General features: G+C 52.2%; 1 protein-coding gene across 2 annotated transcripts in view; it reads left to right on the top strand.

Annotated features, from left to right (window-relative positions):
- LOC116944835 (alpha-N-acetylgalactosaminide alpha-2,6-sialyltransferase 3-like) overlaps nucleotides 1-24,748 on the top strand; it is a 62,717-nt gene that overhangs the window by 5,903 nt on the left and 32,066 nt on the right. The window contains exons 2-6 of one of the 2 annotated variants that reach the window (XM_032958637.2): nucleotides 16,251-16,460; nucleotides 18,487-18,730; nucleotides 20,290-20,473; nucleotides 21,174-21,281; nucleotides 22,044-24,694. In XM_032958637.2, the coding sequence (XP_032814528.1) occupies nucleotides 16,251-16,460; nucleotides 18,487-18,730; nucleotides 20,290-20,473; nucleotides 21,174-21,281; nucleotides 22,044-22,242 (945 nt within the window). In that variant the 3' untranslated portion in view covers nucleotides 22,243-24,694. Of the gene's footprint in view, nucleotides 1-16,250; nucleotides 16,461-18,486; nucleotides 18,731-20,289; nucleotides 20,474-21,173; nucleotides 21,282-22,043; nucleotides 24,695-24,748 lie in introns of those variants that run through there. The other variant, XM_076068857.1, reaches the window with a different exon arrangement.

The following is a 24,748-nucleotide window of genomic DNA, read 5'->3' on the forward strand; positions in this document are numbered from 1 at the left end:
CAAATACTTTTTTCCCCTCACTGTAGCTCGGACCCCCTGGGACCCTCCCCGAGGCTCTCGTGAATGCGGTTGTAGCGGTCCAGGGCGGATCCCGTACCCTGCGTCGGTCGGTCCAGTCTTCCCCTAGCCGGCGTCGCAAGGGACTGGCGTGTAGTGTAGCCCGGAGTGGGTAGAGTCCACTAGAAGGGAGACTGTCTCTCCCTTAGGCAATCGAGAGTTGAAGGAGTCGTACCCCTCCGTGTTAACAGAGTAGTGTGTAACAGAGTAGTGTGTAACAGAGTGTTAAGAGTTGTTATAATAAACGCGTTGCCTCCAGCAGACGTCTCCGTGTGGTTAGTTACAGGACACAACACCTGAACCAAGGGTTGGTGTGGCCAGAACGACGCCCGGCCGCCTTTGTCTCCCCGACATTGCTTAGTTAATTAAGGCTGAGTCGACCTAGGGGATTCTCTGGTAGATACAAGCCGTATCCAGAAATCGCGCCCGATGCAATTCGCGCACGCCGTTAATCATTGCACCACCGATCCCCAAAAGAACGGATGCGCAGCGACTGACGGTTATACAGCCGCCGGTTACGTTACCACGACCGTCACCAATCATGAACTGGGTTTGTTTAGAGAACACATTCCTGGGTCAACACGAGGAGCGGGGGGGGGGGGGCGTTCGTGTAGCCGCGTGGCAGAACTGTAGACGAGGGGACATGACGCGAGTCGCTGGGTTTAGCCACGTGGATCTTAAAGATTCCCGTGGCGTCATTCGCAAGAGTAGGCCATTGAGTGCCCCGCGTCACGCTACGCGTTTGCAAACTTATCGATACCCGTAAATCACTCAAATCAGGATTACACACACAACAGCAGCAGCATCCCCGCCCGCCCCGACTGTGAAACAAAAAGGCGCCTTCCTTCGTGATGATAATGATGACGATGATGGTAATGATGATGGTAATGATGATGGTCATGATGGTGGTGGTGATGATGATGATGATGTTGGTGATGATGGTGATGATAATGGTGGTGATGATCATGGTTTTGATAACGTGGGCGCGAATACCGCAGCGTGTACAAATCTGTCACAGTTGACAATCATCAATCAACTCGAACGTCGGAGTCATTGACGCGCGCGAAGGTCGTGGTCGTGTGTGCGGAGGAATGTGCCGAGACGGCAAGTTTATTCATTATTATTGGCCAGATTGCAAGGTCTCCGTGCAACTGAACCGGAATCACACACAATCCATTCACACCCACGCACAACAAACCAATGAAAAGTGAACACATTACAAACATATATTCATAAAAAAGGGCCTTTGCCCGAAATGTCGGCTATTATATTTGTTTTCTTTTAAGACCACACACACACGGTATTACGGACGCATGTGTTGGGTTGAGTTGTACGTATGGTGAACTTCTTTCGCACCGTACGTAACCAACCGTGCTAATCATAGGTGCAGGGAATCGACAAACTCATACAGAATGTCGCGCCCAACCGGGACCCCCAAAGCATAAATAGACAGAAGCCCAAGCAGCACCATGCCTGGCTCGACTGCTGATGAGACACTGAAATGTCGAAACCGGTCCTTGCTTGCAAGATGGATAGTTCTCAGCATTGATTCCAGCAGCACCATGCCTGGCTCGACTACTGATGAGACACTGCAGTGTCGAAACCGGTCTTTGCTTGCAAGATGGATAGTTCTCAGCATTGATTCCAGCAGCACCATGCCTGGCTCGACTGCTGATGAGACACTGAAATGTCGAAACTGGTCCTTGCTTGCAAGATGGATGGTTCTCAGCATTGATTCCAACAGCACCATGCCTGGCTCTATTGCTGATGAGACACTGAAATGTTGAAACCGGTCCAGCGTTTTTCCTGGTCTTGAAACAATGCTGATGAAATGATGCACTCCCATCAGCCGTGCGTACGGCTGATGGGATGTGTAAGACATTTTTTTGTTAATTCTTATTTTGTACGTGTAGAGTCGGAGATATGTGAAGGAGGAGACCAACTGTCTGCTTATCTATCGTGCTCTTTACTTTCTCCACAACGACGCTCACGCTTATTGAGAATTGGACTTCGGTGAACACTCGTCAGCCAGGCCACGTGCGGTGACGTCATAGTCGTTATGGCGTCATAGTCATTATGACGTCACAGGGGGGGAGAATAACTCAATGGAGAAGGGGGTCTGAGCAGAGCTCAGCGGGGCACGTGAACACGACGGGACAATTGCGGCAGAGGATGTGGACCCGGGGCGGATGTTTGAAGGCGGCACGGGATCAAACAGATGTGGAAATAGAGAGGCGGACTCGAGCTGGGTGCAAGTTTGATTACTTGAATTTCGATTTAAAGCTTTCGTGACTGCAATGATTAATCTTCTTTGGTTATTTCGGTAAAGTCACGTAGAATGAGAATAAAATAATAAATTGATAAAATAAAATAACACAATAAAATTCTCACGACGTTTCGGCCACAACACAAGCGGCCTTTATCAGGTGAAGGGACGAGACTGTCTGGAGGACAGCGCTGGAGCGAACACAGCCAAGCTCAGATCGCGACCTTTAAGCTGTGTGAGAAGAAACAGAGCGCCTTGACAAAGGAATTAGCATAGAATTTAGCATTGAAATAGCTGAGTGAATGGCTTGTGACTGGTCACTAAAAAGATCTACAAAATCCTGAATAAACACAAGATCCAGGTCCCATTCAACACAGAACATAAAAACCGTGATCTGGTTCCATCTGTCAAAGATGCTGTTCCAGACATACAATACCCGGGCGTTTACAAACTAAAGTGCCTCTGTGGTAGTAGCTACATTGGAGAAACCAAACGACATATCTCAGACCGCATTCCGCGAACATAAAGCAGACTTGAAACACGGTAGAACGAACGCCTCTGCCGTGGCAGATCACTGTTATAATTCAGTGGGCTCACATGACATTGACTTCTCCAAGACGGAGGTTCTTTGCAAACCAACGGGCTACCATTCGTTCATGAGGCCATTCACATATACAAGCACAGAGACAATTTCAACCGAGATGGATTCTGGCTTAGTAACCATTGGAAAGATGTTTTAAACCATTTCCGTTCTTAATTGTATTTTACGATGACCTTCAGACCGCAGCTCTTTCGCTGGCATTGACTCTTAATACCTCTCACACCACGGTTTATGGTATGGTTTACAACATGGAGTATAACAGCACCTCGCAGCTGTCTCTCTCCCCCTCCTCCGTTCCGACCAATAATGAACTCGTCCGTCTGAACGGGGCTCGTAGCTATCCGTGGTGCTAAAAGTTGAGGGTAAGAATCCACCCATTTTTTCGCCATATAGTATTGTGATATATAACGACTTATTGTTGGTAGCTTAGCTGATTGGAGAATATATAGAGTTTATTGATAACATTGAGGTAATTTATATTTTAGTTTTTTTATTGGTTTACTATATAGCAGTGGTTCTTAACCTGGGTTCGATCGAACCCCAGGGGTTCGGTGAGTCGATCTCAGGGGTTCGGCAGAGCCCCCGCCACGGAGGTCCGGACACACTTGAATTATTGTGTAAATTTGTGATGACACACACGGCCCGCTTGGCCATCACTGGCTGCAGATGATCATGCTACACTGCTTGGCCAATCAGCGCTGCGGGGAATTTAGTGCGTACTCAGTAGTCAACGTGTGACTGTTGTTGTCGTAGGTCGTGTGATTTCTTTAATATTTTATCCATACTAACTATGTCGGGCAAAAGAAGAAAGTGGTCGGACGAATATGTACAACATGGATTCTCATGTATCACGGAACGTGATGGGAGTGAGCGTCCTATCTGCATGATTTGCAACGCCAAGTTGAGCAACTCTAGTCTTGCACCGGCAAAACTAAAGGAACACTTCTTGAAGCTGCATAGAGACGGGGAATACAAGAACACAACACTTGCTGAATTCAGGGTGAAGAGAGCCAGATTCGATGAAAGGGCCACTCTGCCTGCTCTTGGATTTGTACCTGTTAACAAACCGATCCTGACAGCATCGTACGAAGTTGCTTACCTGATCGCAAAGCAGGGCAAGCCACACACCATTGGTGAAACACTTGTGAAACCAGCTGCATTAAAGATGGCGAATCTGATACTCGGAACAGCGGCCGAAGGTAAATTATCCCAAATTCCCCTTTCAAATGACACCGTCAGTGACAGAATAGAAGACATGAGTAAAGACATCTTGGCTCAAGTAGTCGCGGATCTGATTTCAAGCCCGGCAAAATTCAGCCTTCAACTCGACGAAACCACAGACGTTTCTGATCTAAGCCAGCTTGCTGTTTTTGTACGTTATGTGAAAGACGACATGATAAAAGAAGAGTTTTTATTTTGTAAGCCTCTTACAACAACAACGAAGGCAGCCGATGTGAAGAAGCTTGTGGATGACTTCTTCAGAGACAACAATCTTTCATGGGATATGGTTTCTGCAGTTTGTACGGACGGAGCTCCAGTCATGCTGGGAAGAAAGTCTGGTTTTGGTGCGCTAGTAAAGGCCGATGCACCACACATCATTGTGACGCATTGTATTCTGCACAGGCATGCGTTGGCAACAAAAACCTTACCTCCAAAAATGGCAGAAGTATTAAAAACTGTGGTGGAATGTGTGAACTATGTGCGAAAAAGTGCTCTGAGGCACCGCATCTTCAGTGAGCTGTGTAAAGAAATGGGCTCTGAATTTGAGGTACTTCTGCTCCATTCTAATATTCGGTGGTTATCCCGGGGACAGGTGCTGAATCGTGTTTTTGCCATTCGTGTGGAATTAGTCCTGTTTTTGCAAGAGCACCAACACTGCCATGCAGATTGCTTCAAAAATCCTGAGTTCATTCTCATTTTAGCATACATGGCTGATATATTCGCAGCTCTCAATCATCTCAATCAGCAGATGCAGGGTGGTGGAGTCAATATCATGGAAGCGGAAGAACACCTGAAGGCTTTTCAAAAAAAGCTACCGTTATGGAAACGACGAACAGAGAACAATAACTTCGCAAACTTCCCGCTTCTGGACGACTGTGCAAGTAAGATCGAAGATGTGTCTGGAATCGGAGATATTTCTGTATCCACGGAACTGAAGCAAACAATTGCCACGCACTTAGATGAGCTTGCAAAGTCTCTCGACGGATATTTCCCTACAAGAGAGTCATATCCAGCATGGGTGAGACAGCCGTTCACGTTTGCTGTTGAAACAGCAGATGTCAATGATGAATTCCTCGACGAAATCATTGAAATTCAGCAGAGCCAGGTTCAACAGCAACTCTTCAGAACAACAACGCTCTCAACGTTTTGGTGTCGACAAATGAACAAGTATCCAGTTATTGCTAAGAAAGCCCTGGATTTTTTTATACCATTTGTTACCACATATCTTTGTGAGCAATCCTTTTCGAGGATGCTGGACATAAAAACGAAGAAAAGGAACAGACTTTGCTGTGAAAATGACATGAGAGTGGCACTTGCCAAGGTGAAGCCACGCATATCTGAACTGATCTCTCAAAGGCAACAGCAGAAGTCACATTGATTTCCAGGTATGTAATTTGTTGTGAGTGTATGCATTGTGTTGGTTTTATTCTTTGAACAAGGTAATGTTCATGCACGGCTCATTTTGTGTACCAGTAAAAAACATATCTATGTCTTGAATTTGAAAAAAATCACATTTTATTTTTCACTAAAGAGGGGTTCGGTGAATGCGCATATGAAACTGGTGGGGTTCGGTACCTCCAACAAGGTTAAGAACCACTGCTATATAGTATTCATTATATAGTGTAGTGTATACCCAGTTACTGTTAATAGCTCAGCTTATTTAAGAATATATTGAGTACATTTATTCTGTGGATGTGTATGCTTTGACTTTAACATAGCCATTTTTGTGACCAGTCACAAGCTAATCACTCAGCTATTTCAATGCTAAATTCTATGCTAATTCCTTTGTCAAGGGGTGCCTCTGTGGATGTGGATGCTTTGACTTTAACATAGCCATTTCTGTGAACAGTCACAAGCTATTCACTCAGCTATTTCAATGCTAAATTCTATGCTAATTCCTTTGTCAAGGCGCTCTGTTTCTTCTCACACAGCTTAAAGGTCGCGATCTGAGCTTGGCTATGTTCGCTCCAGCGCTGTCCTCCAGACAGTTTCGTCCCTTCACCTGATGAAGGCCGCTTGTGCTGTGGCCGAAACGTCGTGAGAATTTTATTGTGTTATTTTATTTTATCAATTTATTATTTTATTCTCATTCTACGTGACTTTGATGACTTGATTTGTGTCTGGCAGCGGTGGTGGTGGTGGCGCTACGCTGCTGCTGCTGCTGGGCATTCACGACCTCTCTTATTGCACAACCACTCGCTCAGATGTGGACAAAGCGGCTGCAGGCAATAACTCAGTTGAGCGATGACGTCCAGAGCAACTTGGTTGATAAATACTCTCGACCCTGAGGCTGTGGATGTGAGTGATGGAAGACGTGGGACGTAAGGGTTTTGGATATTTTCCCTGTCAGCATATATCGCGGTTGTGATGCGTGCCTGTGAGTGTGCACAGACAGCTGATCTGAGCCAGTTTCAAACAAAAAAAGCGTTGTGCCCTAACCAGCCCAAAGGGCTCCGTATTTGTGAAGACATCATTAGGACTACGCCAAATGTCAGATCTGTCTTTCTGTGTGTGTCTCTCTCTCTGTCTATTTGTCTCTTTCTGCGTCGTTGTGTCTCTCTGTGTCTCTCTCTGTGTCTGTCTCTTTCCGTGTGTCTCTCTCTGTGTGTCTCTCTGTCTGTGGTTTCATTAATCAACCTGGTTTTATTAACCTCTCATTAATTTGTCTTTATATATAGATTGTTATATAAATATATAATATAAAAAACAACTAAAATAACAAGATACGACGTTACATTACAAGATATAAATGGGACAAGATTGGTCTTCAAGGAAATAACGGGGGTTTTGTTACGAAAGCAACAGATATTTACCGGAGGAAATCTCCAGTAAACGAGCTAACGTTGGGCCAACATCGGCACGTGGTTAGAGCCGACCAGCCACAGCGCCGCCCCAACCTGGAGCGACGAACCCCCACGTGGAGGCCCAACTTCGAGCACCTTCCCGGGACCACGCCGGTGTCGTCCCGGCGTTCCAGAGACGTCGACGTTCGGGTCGAAGGGGCGAGCGGCCCAGCCCAACGCGCCGGCTCGGCTCGGCGTAAGAGCGGGCGAGGTGGAGGGGGAGCAGCCTGGGCAGAGGCAGGCGACGAGTCGCTGGGACCCAACACGCCCCCTTCGTCTAGCAGAATCGGGATCGTTTTTTTTATTATCAGGATCAGAATATTTATTTACACTGGAGGAATCCGATGTCATTGGGGTTTATTAGTAATACATCGGCATTTTGCGACCCCCCCACTGCCACTGTGTAGCATATTATTACGTGCCAGGGGCTCTAGGAGATGATAGGACAATAGTCTGAGTCCATAATCGTACACAGCACACGACTTCCCTGAAGGCATTCACCTTCAGCGAGCGCGATGCAGAGGAGGGGGAGAGAGACAGCTGCGAGGCCCTAGTATACTCCTCCTCTGTTCCGACCATGGACGAACTCGTCCGTCTGAACGGGGCCCGTAGCTATCCGTGGTGCTAAAGTTGAGGCTTAAAGGCCGTGATCTGAACGTGGCTCTTTCACTCCAGCGCTGTCCTACCAGACAGTCTCGTCCCTTCACCTGATGAAGGCCGCTTGTGTTGTGGCCGAAACGTCGTGAGAATATTATTGTGTTATTTTATTTTATCAATTTATTATTTTATTCTCATTCTACGTGACTTTACCGAAAGAACCAAAGAAAATGAATCATTGCAGTCACGAAAGCTTTAAATCGAAAGGACAACTCCTTACCTACTAACAAGTCCTTACTTACTAACAACTCTTTACTTACTAACAACTCCTTACTTACTAGCAACTCCTTACTAACAACTCCTTACACACTAACAACTCCTTACTTACTAACAACTCCTTACTTACTAACAACTCCTTACTAACAACTCCTTACACACTAACAACTCCTTACTTACTAACAACTCCTTACTAACAACTCCTTACACACTAACAACTCCTTACTTACTAACAACTCATTACTTACTAACAACTCCTTACTTACTAACAACTCCTTACTTACTAACAACTCCTTACTTATTAACAACTCTATCATTTTTCATTGCTGGAGGTGTTGCCCCCCTTGCCTGAAAATCCTTGCTCCGCCATTGAGGGGATCCCCATGCAATAGAGAGCATAACACATCATTAAGACCTTCCTGTGGAAATAATGAACCTTTACCTACGGCACACGAGGTGAATGGGGTAGCCAGCACCACGCCGGGCCGCCTTTATCTTTCCAGTGCTGATGTTTTACACACCCCCATTAAGTACTTTACCCATTTATTTAAGGCTGCGTCGACCTAGGGGGTGGGGGTGGAGGCCCAGGACAGGTCCAGATATTCGCTGCCACTGCGCGAGTCAGGCTCGCTACTCGAGTCAATGCCGGGCGAGCTGCCACGGGATCTCACACCACGGGATCTCACACCACAAGCGTCTCACACCACGGGATCTCACACCACGGGATCTCACACCACAAGCGTCTCACACCACGGGATCTCACACCACGGGATCTCACACCACAAGCGTCTCACACCACAAGCGTCTCACACCACGGGATCTCACACCACGGGATCTCACACCACAAGCGTCTCACACCACGGGAACTCACACCACGGGATCTCACACCACAAGCGTCTCACACCACCGGATCTCACACCACGGGATCTCACACCACGGGATCTCACACCACGGGATCTCACACCACAAGCGTCTCACGCCACGGGATCTCACACCACGGGATCTCACACCACGGGATCTCACACCACAAGCGTCTCACACCACGGGATCTCACACCACAAGCGTCTCACACCACAAGCGTCTCACACCACGGGATCTCACACCACGGGATCTCACACCACAAGCGTCTCACACCACGGGAACTCACACCACGGGATCTCACACCACAAGCGTCTCACACCACCGGATCTCACACCACGGGATCTCACACCACAAGCGTCTCACACCACGGGATCTCACACCACGGGATCTCACACCACAAGCATCTCACACCACGGGATCTCACACCACGGGATCTCACACCACGGGCGTCTCACGGCCGCAGCGTGTAACCCCCCCCCCCCCCCCCCCCCCCCCCATTGTGGTCGACTCGACAGGATGCGGCGATAATGTTTCCTCGCGTTTGTTGAACTTAATTCCTACCGTACGTAGCCAACCGCGCGCAGCCTCCGATTAACACGGTTTGGCTACGCACGGCGCGAAAGAATTTGAGCAGACATGCGTACGCACGGCAAACTTAAACGCGCAAAAAAGCAGTTCTAAAGAAGTTCGCTTTCCATTTAGATGCAAAAGTGCACAGCTGCTCCAGTGGCTTTCGAACATCGGAAGGAAGCAGCGCGTTGTGGACGGCTTCAGAAGCGCATCTGAGAGGGCGCGACGCGGTGACCGCCGCCTTTGTTCCATGGGCAGCCACAATTCGCTGCTGCTGCTGCGAGGATGACGAGCGGAGTTCGCGTGGTTGATGATTTGCGCTCCTTAACGATGATGCACTTGACGTCAACCCGTGTCAAGCTACCACTTACGTCCTGCCGTCTACAGCTCTCCCTCTCTCTCGCGCCCTGAACTCTCCCTGGTTTATCTGGCCGTCTTCTCATCGCCAGATAGCCCCCTTCGGCTCGTACCCCCATCTCGCCCCTGAGCCCTTTCCAACGACCCCACGCCTCGCGTTGTCAGCCTCGCGGCTGCTGTGAACCCATCAAAGGCGTTGCGCTGCGCACGCCACCTGACTCGCTCGCGGGGGGCGGGGGGCGTCGCTCGCCATGAGGGCAGTGCCACCGGTGTGAGTGTCACCCCACCGGTGTGAGTGTCACCGGTGTGAGTGTGACCCCACCGTCACACTCACACCACCGGTGGTGTGAGTGTGACGGTGTGAGTGTGACGGTGTGAGTGTCACCCCACCGTCACACTCACACCACCGGTGGTGTGAGTGTCACGGTGTGAGTGTCACCCCACCGTCACACTCACACCACCGGTGGTGTGAGTGTGACGGTGTGAGTGTCACCCCACCGTCACACTCACACCACCGGTGTGAGTGTGACGGTGTGAGTGTCACCCCACCGTCACACTGACACCACCGGTGTGAGTGTGACGGTGTGAGTGTCACCCCACCGTCACACTCACACCACCGGTGTGAGTGTGACGGTGTGAGTGTCACCCCACCGTCACACTCACACCACCGGTGTGAGTGTGATGGTGTGTCACCGGTGTGAGTGTCACCAGTGTGAGTGTCACTCCACCGGTGTGAGTGCCACCGGTGTGAATGCCACCGGTGTGAGTGTCACTGGTGTGAGTGTCATTGGTGTGAGTGTCACCCCACCGGTGTGAGTGTCACTGGTGTGAGTGTCACCCCACCGGTGTGAGTGCCAGATTTGTCACGCCGCACAAATCAAGTCAACTAAGCCCGATACCGTGGAAACTACCGCGGACTGTGGGAAACACAGCAGCCCCTTCCTTCGCGATGATGACGACGACGCCGCGAGTCTTGCCTCCATAAGAATGATGATGTGTCTATGGGACCCTTTGGACCAATATTGATAATGGCAAAAAGGTCCCATAGATGTCATTGCTCAGCCCGAAGTTAAAATAGTTCTGATATTTGCATTGCCTTTGTACTGTTTGCCTTTTGGCGTTGTTCTCTGGTCTCAGGCTGGTGAGACTCTGGTTGGTAGCGGTCGATCAGCTTCAAAGGCAATTCATAACTTATTTTCAAACCATGTTTGCCTTGGGTTCGGTATTCATTTTATGTTTGAACATATTAACACCTCCTGTGCTATTGCCATAAAGGGTGAAGCCTATTCTTATTATTGCACCATCAACGACGAAGTGAATACTAGCCGCACTCATCTGCATCGAAGGTGATTCATCTGCACATTGCGTCCACAGCTCTGCCACTTCTCTCTTTCTCTCTCTCTGGCGCCCGATCTCTGCTGCGCCTCTCTCGCCTTGCACCGATCTCCGTGTTCCCGGCGAGTCGCGCGACCCTTTCGCGGTCCGTGCGTTGCTCGGTGCGGGGGGAGCCCCCACCACTGCCCTCGCGGGCCGCCAGCTGAAGAGGCCGCACCGCGCATGGAGCACACTGGCGTCCTGCCCACACTGGCGTCCTGCACCACACTGGCGTCCTACCCACACTGGCGTCCTGCCCACACTGGCGTCCTGCACCACACTGGCGTCCTACCCACATTGGCGTCCTGCCCACACTGGCGTCCTGCACCACACTGGCGTCCTACCCACACTGGCGTTCTGCATCACACTGGCGTCCTACCCACACTGGCGTCCTGCCCACACTGGCGTCCTGCCCACACTGGCGTCCTACCCACACTGGCGTCCTGCATCACACTGGCGTCCTGCATCACACTGGCGTCCTGCATCACACTGGCGTCCTGCACCACACTGGCGTCCTGCATCACACTGGCGTCCTGCACCACACTGGCGTCCTGCATCACACTGGCGTCCTGCCCACACTGGCGTCCTGCACCACACTGGCGTCTTGCCCACACTGGCATCCTGCCCACACTGGCGTCCTGCATCACACTGGCGTCCTGCATCACACTGGCATCCTGCCCACACTGGCATCCTGCCCACACTGGCGTCCTGCACCACACTGGCGTCCTGCCCACACTGGCGTCCTGCACCACACTGGCGTCCTGCACCACACTGGCGTCCTGCACCACACTGGCGTCCTGCTCACACTGGCGTCCTACCCACACTGGCGTCCTGCATCACACTGGCGTCCTGCCCACACTGGCGTCCTGCCCACACTGGCGTCCTGCATCACACTGGCGCCCTGCATCACACTGGCATCCTGCCCACACTGGCGTCCTGCCCACACTGGCGTCCTGCCCACACTGGCGTCCTGCATCACACTGGCGCCCTGCATCACACTGGCATCCTGCCCACACTGGCCAAGCAGACGAGGAGTTACCTCTGCACGAGTCTCTTCCTCTCTCTCTGCGTCACAACATACGAGTATTTATTTGGACATCCCATCGTGAATTTAAACTTTTTTCTATTCAGGAGAGACACGTTACTGAGAAGCAGGGCTGTTTTTTTCAGGAGGGTTCTTGTTGTATTGGAGGTTTTTTTTATTTTAAGATGTGTTTGGCCAATTCATGACGAGTCGTGTCGTTTATTATCATTCACGTGGGAGGAGGAACCCCCCACGCCTTGTGCGACAGGGTAACACTCCATCCCCGTACAGACGGAACAGATGGCGAGTATCCCCCTTGCTGTACCGCCTTCTACCTGGCGAGCCGGGGGTACGGCTCCTCCCCGTCGCCCACGTGAAGGCGAGCTTCACACCCCATCTGTGTGTGATCCACCAGCCCAAGCTGCTGCCTCCACAGCGCTGGGCTACTCTGGATGGGTGTCGACATCGCGCACCTCGGGTTGAGCAACTGACGGCTCAGGTGGTCGCTGCACGTGGCAACGAGTCGATAACGACTCCGGTGAATGTAAACAGATTGTGACACAGCGTGTTTGTGAAGGGCGACACGGGCTTAAACAGACACCATCGCCTGCAAACAGTCGCGTACCTCGGGTTGAGCAACTGACGGCTCAGGTGGTTGCTGCACGTGGCAACGAGTGGATAACGACTCCGGTAAATGTAAACAGATTGTGACACAGCGTGTTTGTGAAGGGCGACACGGGCTTAAACAGACACCATCGCCTGCAAACAGTCGCGTACCTCAGGTTGAGCAACTGACGGCTCAGGTGGTCGCTGCACGTGGCCACGGGACTATAACGACCCCGGTAAATGTGTGGTGACATCGCGGGATGTCTCTGTGCAGTACTTGCCCTAGAGGGGCACGGCGTGCGGTGTAGCGACATCGCGGACACCACAGCGGTGTGGGTGCAGTACCGGCCCTAGAGGGGCCCGGTGAGCGCTGATTGATAGCGCTGGGTGGCACCACGCTTGGCGTGCAGTGCCAACCCCTACAGGACAGGGTGTGGGAGTGCCCGCCGTAGGCACGATGTTACTCAAGGCCATGGCACTCTGGTTGACCCGAGAGGCGCAGCTTTCTTGAACCAAAAAAGAAGCTATGCCTTAACTTGTGGGAGCAAAAAGCCTGACACGTGTTTGAGGTGTCTTAAATCAAACTGTTTCATTATTTCTTAGTTGCACAAAAACAAGCGTTTTCTAAAGTTATATCATCGCCTGTTCACGTACTGTATCACCCCGTCGCACGTACTGTGTCACCCCGTCGCACGTACTGTGTCACCCCGTCGCACGTACTGTGTCACCCCGTCGCACGGTCAAAAGACTGTATCCACTCGCTCCCCATCGGCTCTTCTCGTAGCCCCCCGTTTATACTGTAAAAACCAGAAGTGATGTCATGGGTTCAACCAACGGAGCGTCTAACTACAGGGGGGTTTCTACACAGTTGGGATATTCCAAATCAAATAAAACCAGTCCGTCAACAAATGTATGACGGATGTACATCAAATGTATATATAGATATAATACACTCACTTTATGTCTTATGGCTCTTACAACGTGACCGGTTAAGTCTACAAAGGGGCACCAAGTGGGGGCTCGGGGTGGTCACGTGGTCGGGTTTCCAGATCCTGCTCGAGGATTCTGGAAGGTGGGCGTGGCCAAGGGCCAAGCCGGGCACGCCGCAGAGGATCTAAGCCGGGTCCCCAGAGTGACCGGCGTTGTTGTTCATCCTGAAGAAACTTTCGTCTACGTTCTACCGAGTCTCCAACACGTGGACCTGGACCCGAGCTGTGGTCCTGGTCCATAGTATCAGTTACGTTGTGACGAGTGTAGTTAGCCTGGTGGCCACCACCCGGCTAACTACACCCGGCTAACTACACCAGTCACGTTGTAATTAGTGTAGTTAGCCTGGTGGTCACCACCATAGATTGTTATTCTGTTAAGAGATAGTTACCCCGTGTGTTGGAGTAAAATCAATGTGTTTCCTCCAAGTATACGTCTGCGACTCAGTTGAACTCACTACAAATGTAAAACGATTGAGACAGTGCGTTTGTGAAGGGTGACCCGGGCTTAAACAAACACCATCGCCTGCAAACAGTGCAGTCATAAAAAAACGCGATCGTAAAGTATCAATAAAACAGAGTGCAAAGCTACACAGATGAAGACAAGGAACTTGGGTAGCTGTGAACACATCGCACAGGGTACTCGTTTAAGGCCGAGTGGACCTAGTAGGGGCTCAGGACGGGATGTTCGTCACGGATGTTGGCCGTGGGCAAAATTAAACATTTTGGTCGGCGGGTTCACAGTGAGCGAGCACCGCACTATAAATCTTGTCTCCGGCCACCCGACTTCGATTCCAGCTCACGGCCAATATCGGTAACGAATATCTCGCACCAGTCCTAGGCCTTCCCGGGGTCGACTCAGCCTGAACTCGGAAGCTGGTACGACCTCACGTGGTGCTGTCCACTCCACCCTGCCTGTTAACAAGCGTGGCAAAGGCCATGCCAGGCACCTTTGTCTTTGCGACACCAGAAAAGAGACAGCGGGTGGTGATGGATCATGAGTCACGACGTCACAGCTATCCTCCTGTTAGCAACAACTCTCTCATCTCCATCCGAATCTTAGCTTCATCTGAATCTTATCTTCAGCTCCGTCATCCGTGTCCTGCTCGTCTCCCTCCCTTCCGGGAGCACATTGCACAATGAGCTGATTTGCATACCCTTTTACAGGACTGTATTTGAAAGGTGCCATGATGCACGTAGGGGTGAGTGGGTGGGTGCATCGGTGGGTGGCTGAGTGGGTGGGTGCAGCGGTGGGTGGGTGAGTGGATGGGATGGTGGGTGAATGGGAGGGAGGGTGAATGAGTGGGTGGATGGGTGTGGTGAGTTGGGGTGAGTGGGTGGGGGTGGTGAGTGGGTCGGAGGGTGGGTGGGTGGGGGTGGTGAGTGGGTGGGTGTGGTGAGTGGGTCGGAGGGTGGGTGGGTGGATGGGGGTGGTGAGTGGGTCGGAGGGTGGGTGGGGGTGGTGAGTGGGTCGGAGGGTGGGTGGGTGGGGGTGGTGAGCGGGTGGGTTGGTGGGGGTGGTGAGTGGGTCGGAGGGAGGGTGGGGGTGGTGAGTGGGTCGGAGGGTGGGTGGGTGGGGGTGGTGAGTGGGTGGGTGGGGGTGGTGAGTGGGTGGGTGGGTGAGTGCATGGGTGCGGCCCCGCCCCGCCCCGCCCCGCCTCGTCCCGCCTCCCCCCGCCTCCCTAATCCCATGACCGCGACTTCACCCCGCGAGTTGTCTCTTTGTACGACTGTAGCCGCCTTGCAAAACCTGATAATTGTGATTACACTGCAGTGTGTTTACGAGTGTCGTTTACCCCCCTCTCCTCGTATTGTCACTTTATTTTCCAGCTGATTATCGTGGGCTGCTCACAGCCAATCGCGTTCTTCCGGCGTCAACGTCTGTGGTCACGCGAATGCAGGCCGATTGAATAACCACCGGGACAAAATAGTCAAAATGATCATCCATAATAGAGGTTTCCTTTATGGATGTGGTCACCACATCTACGCCTCTATATAAGAAACGAAACAGGTGGACCTCTCCATAAATCTGGCTGTCTTCTGATGAAGCTAGTTGTAATTACTGGCGAAACGTCGTACTCAGATTGTAAATGTTGTGGCTTGGCTCTCCAACACTCCGGTGTGCTGTACTAGTGACGAATTGGCCACGTTCTGTTTACGTGACAACCCTTACTAGTTGGCTGTGTCGGGTGGTGGCGAGTTTTAACGATACATTTAAATAATTACGCGATCTAAGCCAAAAAACCTCTTATGGATGATATTGGTCGCGAAAGCCTACGTGTTAATCATGATAATATCAACGATGTGTAGTTTTGTATGTAGCATCGTGGCTAATTAAAATTGCATATATCGCTAATCGCTGAGAAACCACGGACGAAGCTGAAAGGCAGCAACGGCAGCAGCTAGGAGGCGCGCCGGTGCTACCAACAATTGCCGGGGCTCTGCAGTCCTCTGCATATTAAGATGTTTTCAGCCAATTAATGAGAGTTTACACACGTGGGGGTGGTGGGGAGGGTCGATTGGGAAGCGGCAGGTTGGTACTTAGTGCACTGCGCTACGACCGGCGACCTGAGTTCAATTCTTCCTCCTCCTCGACCCCCTCCACACGCAGAGTCTCTCCGCCCTGCTGCTGCTGCTCGGCGGAGCGGCGACGCTGGCCACGCTGCTGCTGTCCAGCCTGGAGCCCGCGTGCCGCCGCCGCCACGGCCCCGCCGCCCCCCTGTGGGCCCTCGCCTTCCTCTCCGCTCTCCGCCTCGGCGACGCCTGCGGACACTCCCGGCCGCGGCCGCTGCCGAGCTACATCGGCGTGCCTCGAGGCGAGGTACGCCAGGCAGGGCATGGGCCGCAGGCCCCGGGGTGGGGTTGGGGCGGCCCGCCGGAGATTCACGTAACTGCGTTGAACTTCTTTCGCGCCGTACGTAGCCAACCGCGCAAATCGGAGGCGCGGGGGAAGCACAACAGCACTCAACACAAAAAGCAGTTGTAAGTAAATGGGCTTTCGATCCAGATTGAAAAGTGCGTCGCTCCCAGTGGCTTCCTGATATCGGAAGGGAGAGCGTTCCAGACGGCCGCAGAAGCGCATCTGAAAGCGCCGCGCGATGAAGCGGCGACCGCCGCCTTTGTTCGATGACAGCCACAAGTCGCTGCGAGGATGACGGCCTGAGTTGGCGTGATGGGCTACGCTCCTGGTAACTCGCCTGCGACTCTCAACCACTCTACCTCTCTGTCCCCTTAATTGTGTGCTGTGAAAAGGGGTTATTGCCTGAAACGTCGACTATGTTGTGTAGATGTCCTTCTTAAACCCGCGGTGTTATTGATGCATTTGTTGACTTTTTGTTTAAATCCGTAAAAGCATTAAGACTTCTATTAAACACAACCGAGACGCAAAGAGAATCATAGGGCCCATAGAGACGCATAGAGATGCATAGAGACACATAGAGATACATAGAGACACATAGAAATACATAGACACATAGAGACACATAGAAATACATAGAGAAACATAGAGACGCATAGAGACACATAGAGACACATAGAGATACATAGAGACTCATAGAGACACATAGAAATACATAGACACATAGAGACACATAGAAATACATAGAGAAACATAGAGACGCATAGAGATACATAGAGACACATAGAGACTCATAGAGACACAAAGAGATACATAGAGACACATAGAGATACATAGAGACACATAGAAATACATAGAGACACATAGAGACACATAGAAATACAAAGAGAAACATAGAGACGCATAGAGACGCATAGAGACACATAGAGACACATAGAGACTCATAGAGATACATAGAGAAACATAGAGATGCATAGAGATACATAGAGACACATAGAGACTGATAGAGATACATAGAGATACATAGAGACACATAGAGACTCATAGAGATACATAGAGACACATAGAGACACAAAGAGATACATAGAGACACAAAGAGATACATAGAAACACATATAGATACATAGAGACACATAGAAACACATAGAGATGCATAGAGACACATAGAGATACATAGAGACACATAGAGATACATAGAGACACAAAGAGATACATAGAAACACATATAGATACATAGAGACACATAGAAACACATAGAGACACATAGAGATACATAGAGACACATAGAGATACATAGAGACACATAGAGATACATAGAGACACATAGAGATACTTATATACACATAGAAATATATAGAGACACATAGAGATCCATAGAGATACATAGAAACACAGAGATACATAGAGACACATAGAGACACATAGAGACACATCGAGACACATAGAGACACATAGAGACGTTGATGACAATGATGACGATGATCATCACGTTGATAATGATGACGATAATGATCATGCTGATGATGATAACAATGATGACAGTGATGATGACGACGATGATGATGGTGAACATCATGGAGATCTTGACTTAAAGCTTTCGTGACTGCAGGAATTCATCATTCTTTGGGTATTTCGGTAAAGTCACGTTGATAGGCTGAAAAGGGTAAATTTGTTCAGCCTGATGACGACCGCTTGCGTTGCGATCGAAACGTCGTCGTTTTTTATGAGTTTTTGTTATTTTCTTTGAACCTATCTACGCGACTTTACCGAAAGACCCAAAGAATATCATGCTGATGATGATGATGACGATCATAATGATGACGATGGTGATCATCATTCATGTTGACGACGATGACGATCGCCATCATCATCATCATGTTGATGATGACGACCGTCTTGATGATGACGACGGTCGTCTTAATGACAATGACGATGACGACGACGACGACGACGACGATCACGCGATCTCCCCCACGTGCCCCCCGTGCAGCCGCTGCGCCTGCGCTGCGGGGACTGCGCCCTCGTGTCGAGCTCGGGCCAGATGCTGGGCACCGGCGCGGGGCGCGACATCGACGGCGCCGAGTGCGTGTGGCGCATGAACAACGCGGTGCTCGCCCCGCGCTACCGCGACGACGTGGGCGCCCGCGCGAGCGTGCGCGTGGTGTCCCACACGAGCGTGCCGCTGCTGGCGCGCGCCGCCGCCGCCTTCTTCGGCAACGGCAGCGACAACACGCGTGAGCACGGGGGGGGGGGGGGGGGGGGTAGGGGAGGGGGCGGGGAGATACCTGGGGGGGAGGGGGAGGTGGAACACACCTGGGGGGACCTTGAACACGTATATAAAGAGCGTGGAGATACCTGAAACACACCTGGAGGTAGGTGGAACACACCTGGAGGTAGGTGGAACACACCTGGGGGGAGGTGGAACACACCTGGAGGTAGGTGGAACACACCTGGGGGGAGGTGTAACACACCTGGGGGGAGGTGGAACACACCTGGAGGTAGGTGGAACACACCTGGAGGTAGGTGGAACACACCTGGGGGGAGGTGGAACACACCTGGGGGGAGGTGGAACACACCTGGGGGGAGGTGGAACACACCTGGGGGGAGGTGGAACACACCTGGAGGTAGGTGGAACACACCTGGGGGGAGGTGGAACACACCTGGAGGTAGGTGGAACACACCTGGAGGTAGGTGGAACACACCTGGGGGGAGGTGGAACACACCTGGGGGGAGGTGGAACACACCTGGAGGTAGGTGGAACACACCTGGAGGTAGGTGGAACACACCTGGAGGTAGGTGGAACACACCTGGGGGGAGGTGGAACACACCTGGGGGGAGGTGGAACACACCTGGGGGGAGGTGGAACACACCTGGAGGTAGGTGGAACACACCTGGGGGGAGGTGGAACACACCTGGAGGTAGGTGGAACACACCTGGAGGTAGGTGGAACACACCTGGGGGGAGGTGGAACACACCTGGGGGGAGGTGGAACACACCTGGAGGTAGGTGGAACACACCTGGAGGTAGGTGGAACACACCTGGAGGTAGGTGGAACACACCTGGGGGGAGGTGGAACACACCTGGGGGGAGGTGGAACACACCTGGGGGGAGGTGGAACACACCTGGGGGGAGGTGGAACACACCTGGAGGTAGGTGGAACACACTTGGGGGGAGATGGAACACACCTGGGGGGAGGTGGAACACACCTGGAGGTAGGTGGAACACACCTGGGGGGAGGTGGAACACACCTGGGGGGAGGTGGAACACACCTGGAGGTAGGTGGAACACACCTGGAGGTAGGTGGAACACACCTGGAGGTAGGTGGAACACACCTGGGGGGAGGTGGAACACACCTGGGGGGAGGTGGAACACACCTGGGGGAGGTGGAACACACCTGGGGGGAGGTGGAACACACCTGGAGGTAGGTGGAACACACTTGGGGGGAGATGGAACACACCTGGGGGGAGGTGGAACACACTTGGGGGGAGATGGAACACACTTGGGGGGAGGTGGAACACACCTGGAGGTAGGTGGAACACACCTGGGGGGAGGTGGAACACACCTGGAGGTAGGTGGAACACACCTGGAGGTAGGTGGAACACACCTGGAGGTAGGTGGAACACACCTGGAGGTAGGTGGAACACACCTTATTTTAGTTTGTTGTCCTTCCCCCGCACCGCCAACTAGCACGTTTGGCTACGTACGATGCCGTTGGCACGAATGGCGCCGCATATAAAACATAGGCATTGCTACTTATCGGCAACATCACCTTCTACTCCACCCCACCTTGCAGAGGGCAACGCCACGTACGTGATCTGGGGCCCCCGCAAGAACATGCAGCGTGACCCACCGGGTCCGGTCTACCGCACGATCCTGGCGCTGAAGTCGCGCTTCCCGTGGGCGCGAATCTTCACGCTCACCGACGAGCAGATGCAGCGGTGCGACGAGATGTTCAAGAACGAGACGGGCAAGGACCGGTGAGACCCAGCGGGGGGGGATGGGGGGGTCACGAGTGGGGGGGGCGGGGGTCCAGAGACAGGGCTGCACCGGTGTTCCCGCGGGGCTCCGGAGCGTCAGCAGCCCCGTCCTGGGGGCCCTCTTTTTGCGTGAGGCCTGGGAATAAAAACCCTGCAAGTGAGAAAGGGTTCACAGGTTCCAGGTAAGCATCATCAGCAGCTGTGATCTATCCACCGCTGGATGAATGCCTCACTCACCGAGCCATCGCCACCTCTCGGGGTCCTGTCACGATCCGCCATCGCCGATTCTCATCACGATCATCGCGCCACCCCCGCCGTGGATGTCCTCTCGGACGCGCTCGCACCTTCAGCTGCCGCTTCATCGCTAGTCTCGTCCAAGCCCCTCTCACTTCTCCACTCGACTGCCGACCATCAACGTCCAACGACGCACGGCAGAACCGCGTGGTCAGAGTTAGCGCCTACCTCACAGAGGGCCTGGTACTGATGATGATGTGAATAGCCCTCCTCCTTCTCTCCTCCTCGTCCTCCCTGCCCCCTCTCCCTCCTTCCCTCCTCTTCGAGTTGTGGTGTGGCATGGTGTGGTGTGACGTGGTGTGGTGTGACGTGGTGTGGTGTGGTATGATATGGTGTGGTATGGTGTGGCACGGTGTGGCACGGTGGTGTGGTGTGGTGTGGCGTGGCGTTGCGCGGTGTGGCGCAGGCTGAAGTCGGGCGCGTACCTCAGCACGGGCTGGTTCACCATGGTGCTCGCCATGGAGGTGTGCGACAGCATCCACGTGTACGGCATGATCGACGATGCCTACTGCAGGTGCCTCACCATCACTCACCCTCCCTCACTCGCCCTCACCATCTCTCACTCACCCTCACCATCACTTACCCACTCACTCACCCTCACAATCACTTACCCACTCACTCGCCCTCACCATCACTTACCCACTCACTCACCCTCACAATCACTTACCCACTCACTCGCCCTCACCATCACTTACCCACTCACTCACCCTCACAATCACTTACCCACTCACTCACCTTCACCATCACTTACCCACTCACTCACCCTCATCATCACTTACCCACTCACTTACCCTCATAATCACTTATCCACTCACTCACCCTCACAATCACTTACCCACTCACTCGCCCTCACCATCACTTACCCACTCACTCACCTTCACCATCACTTACCCACTCACTTACCCTCATAATCACTTACCCACTCACTCACCCTCACCATCACTTACCCACTCACTCACCCTCACCATCACTTACCCACTCACTTACCCTCATAATCACTTATCCACTCACTCGCCCTCACCATCACTTACCCACTCACTCGCCCTCACCATCACTTACCCACTCACTCGCCCTCACCATCACTCACAAATAACCCTGCGCCACAAGTGCCCAGTCCTCACCCCCATTATATTTTCTGACTGTCCCGAGCCTGCGCCTGGCAGGGTTAACCGGGGCGGTCCGGTGGAGGTCTAACCGCTAACATCCGCAGCTGCCCCCCCCGGGCTACAGCCCTGACCACGTGGCCGTCTCTCTGTTGCCCGCATGGTCCGCACAGCCGGCCCGATCACCGCACGGTGCCCTACCACTACTACCAGCCCAGCGGCAGCACCGAGTGCCAGGAGTACTCGAGGCAGGAGCACGCGGGGGGCGGTGCGCACCGCTTCGTCACGGAGAAGGCCGTGTTTGGGCGCTGGGCGGCGCAGAGGAACGTTCGCTTCTCACACCCAGAGTGGCCAGCTGACGGCCGGGTTTAGAACTCCTCCTCCTGGTTCCTACTCCTCCTCGTTCTCGTCCTGGCCAGATCCTGACCTCTTCTTAATCGGATCAGCAAAATCAACTTCCTCCGCCGCAAGAGACGCTTACGACCATCTCAGGACCAGCTGATCACATCGTGACTGTCTCTCTACGGATCTTCAGCACTTTGCCAGATCATCGTAATGTTTTGAATTAAAGTGTATTGTATTTATTGTTTAGCTGCTTCAGAAGCAGAATATTTATTTTTACTACAGGAGGAATCCGATGAGCTATGAAGCTCTCTCTTTAACATAGGTCCAGTAGGGGCGGGAAAGAACGTTACAATAACAAACACAAACACGATAGGAGTGTTCAGTACAAGAGAGGTCAGCAAATCACACAAACAACAACAACAACACTAAACCATCCACATCCTGCCAGACAAAGCCCACTGAGCTATTCACTTTCATTACAAAAGTGACCTGGCCACAGATGATAGCTGGGTAAAGAGAGCACTTAAACGCAGGCACTTCCACGTCCGTGTGTGTGTGTCCGTGTGTGTGTGTACGCGCGCATCCGTGTGTATGTGTACGCGCGTGCGCGTTCGTGTGTGTGTGTCCGTGTCTGTGTACGCGCGCATCCGTGTGTGTGTCCGCGTGTGTGTGTCCGTGTGTGTGTGTCCGTGTGTATGTGTACGCGCGCGTCCGTGTGTATGTGTCCGTGTGTGTGTATGCGCGCGTCCGTGTGTACGCGCGCGTCCGTGTGCGTGTGTACACGTGTGTGTGTACGCGCGCGCGTCTTTGTGGGGAGCGGTGGCGTAGTGGTTAGCGCACTACGCTACGAACCCTACCACCCGAATTCGATTCCCGTTAACGGCCAACACCAGTGATGATTATCTGAACTGGTCCTGGGCCTCCCTTATGTCGACTAAGCCTCAAATAAGTACCTGGTGCGGTGTGTAAACATCGCCACTGGGAGAGACAAAGGCGGTCGGGCGTGATGCTGGCCACCACCGACCTCGTGTACCGTGCCGGCCTTCATAGGTGCAACTCGCGAGCAGCACTCGCCCCAAAAGTCTGTTAAGGCTACAATATTTGTAGGTGAGGAGCGGTGGTGCAGTGGTTAGCGCATCACGTGACGAATCCCGAGACCCAGGTTAAAATGCCGCTCACGATCGAATAACAGTGAACGTCCCTGGGGCCTCCGCTAAGGTTTACTCAGCCGTAAACGAGTGTGTAAGTAAACGAGTGTGTAAGTAAACAGCAGCAGCACTGGGGAGACAAAGGCGGTCGGGAGTGATGCTGACACAATAAACCACACCACTAGTGCCGCTTACCTGTTGTGAAGTATGGCCTGTCACGTGACGCTAAATGGGCCTCGCCGTGCTGGTGAAATCCAAGCAGATACAAAGCCGGTCCTTGATGGAAATACATTGTTTGCAGAACCCCAATTATTGTACGGTGCTTTCAACCTGCGTGTTTTATATCTTGCCGATGGAACGCATCCTTGTCGTTTGTATTCAACGACTCTTCATTACCCTTTAAAACTTGCCTCGCGAGTATCTCTCTCAGCCGGCTAAAGCCTCCCGTAAGTCACGTGACTCCTGTGCCCCCCCCCCCACTCTGCATCCCTCCCCTCTCCCCGCCCCCTTTGAAAACAGACGCTGCTCCTCCGTGCAGCTCACTGCTTGCTGCTCGCTCCTTCCTTCTCTCTTGATGCCCTCTCATCATCATCATCATCGCCAGTTCATCATCCCCGACATCTTAGCCCGATTATACCTTCCCTCCCTTCCTCCTCCTCCTCCCTTCCTGCACCACCGCTCCTCCTCTCTCCCTGCTGCTCATCTCGAGCCGTTCCCTCCTCTCTGGGCCTTACCTGGTAAGATACAATAGATAATATTGTAGTTTTATTCCTAGATATGTTTTAAATTGTTTACCTTCCCTTTACTTGGCCCTCCCATCGTGTCTGTGTGTTGTTTGTTATTGTCACGTTCTGACCCCGTGCCCCTACCGGACATCTGTGACAAAAGAGCTTCGTGGCTCATCGGATTCCTCCTCCTGCAGTATAAATACTGATTCTGATTCTTTGTCCGACTTGGGGACTTCCATCCCGGCCTCCCGCCCCTCTCCCGGTCTGTTCCTTTCTCCCATCCATCGCGTCCTTGACTCCACTCCCCTTGCCGGGGTGTTGCCACGAGTAAAAGATCATGATATGTTTATTTTATGTGTTCTAATCATGGCTGTGTTTTCTCTGGCGTTGAGCCAATCCATCATCATTCACATCACCATCAGCAGCAGCAATGTCGTCATACTCATCATCACCACCGTCATCATCAATCGTAATCAGAACCATCAACATGATCATAATTCACCACCATCATCACCATAACCACACCTACTATAATCACCCAGGAATGTCTTTCTTTAACGCTCTTGACGTCACTCCACATCGACCAGCCCCCCTCATTAATAATCATGAGCAGGTGTCGTCCTCCAAATGGACCTCCCCCTCATTAATAATCATGAG

This window comes from Petromyzon marinus, chromosome 22 (genome assembly GCF_048934315.1).
Source record: "Petromyzon marinus isolate PM22_M1 ecotype Great Lakes invasive population chromosome 22, UKy_Petmar_22M1.pri1.0, whole genome shotgun sequence".
NCBI classification, from domain to species: Eukaryota; Metazoa; Chordata; class Hyperoartia; order Petromyzontiformes; family Petromyzontidae; genus Petromyzon; species Petromyzon marinus.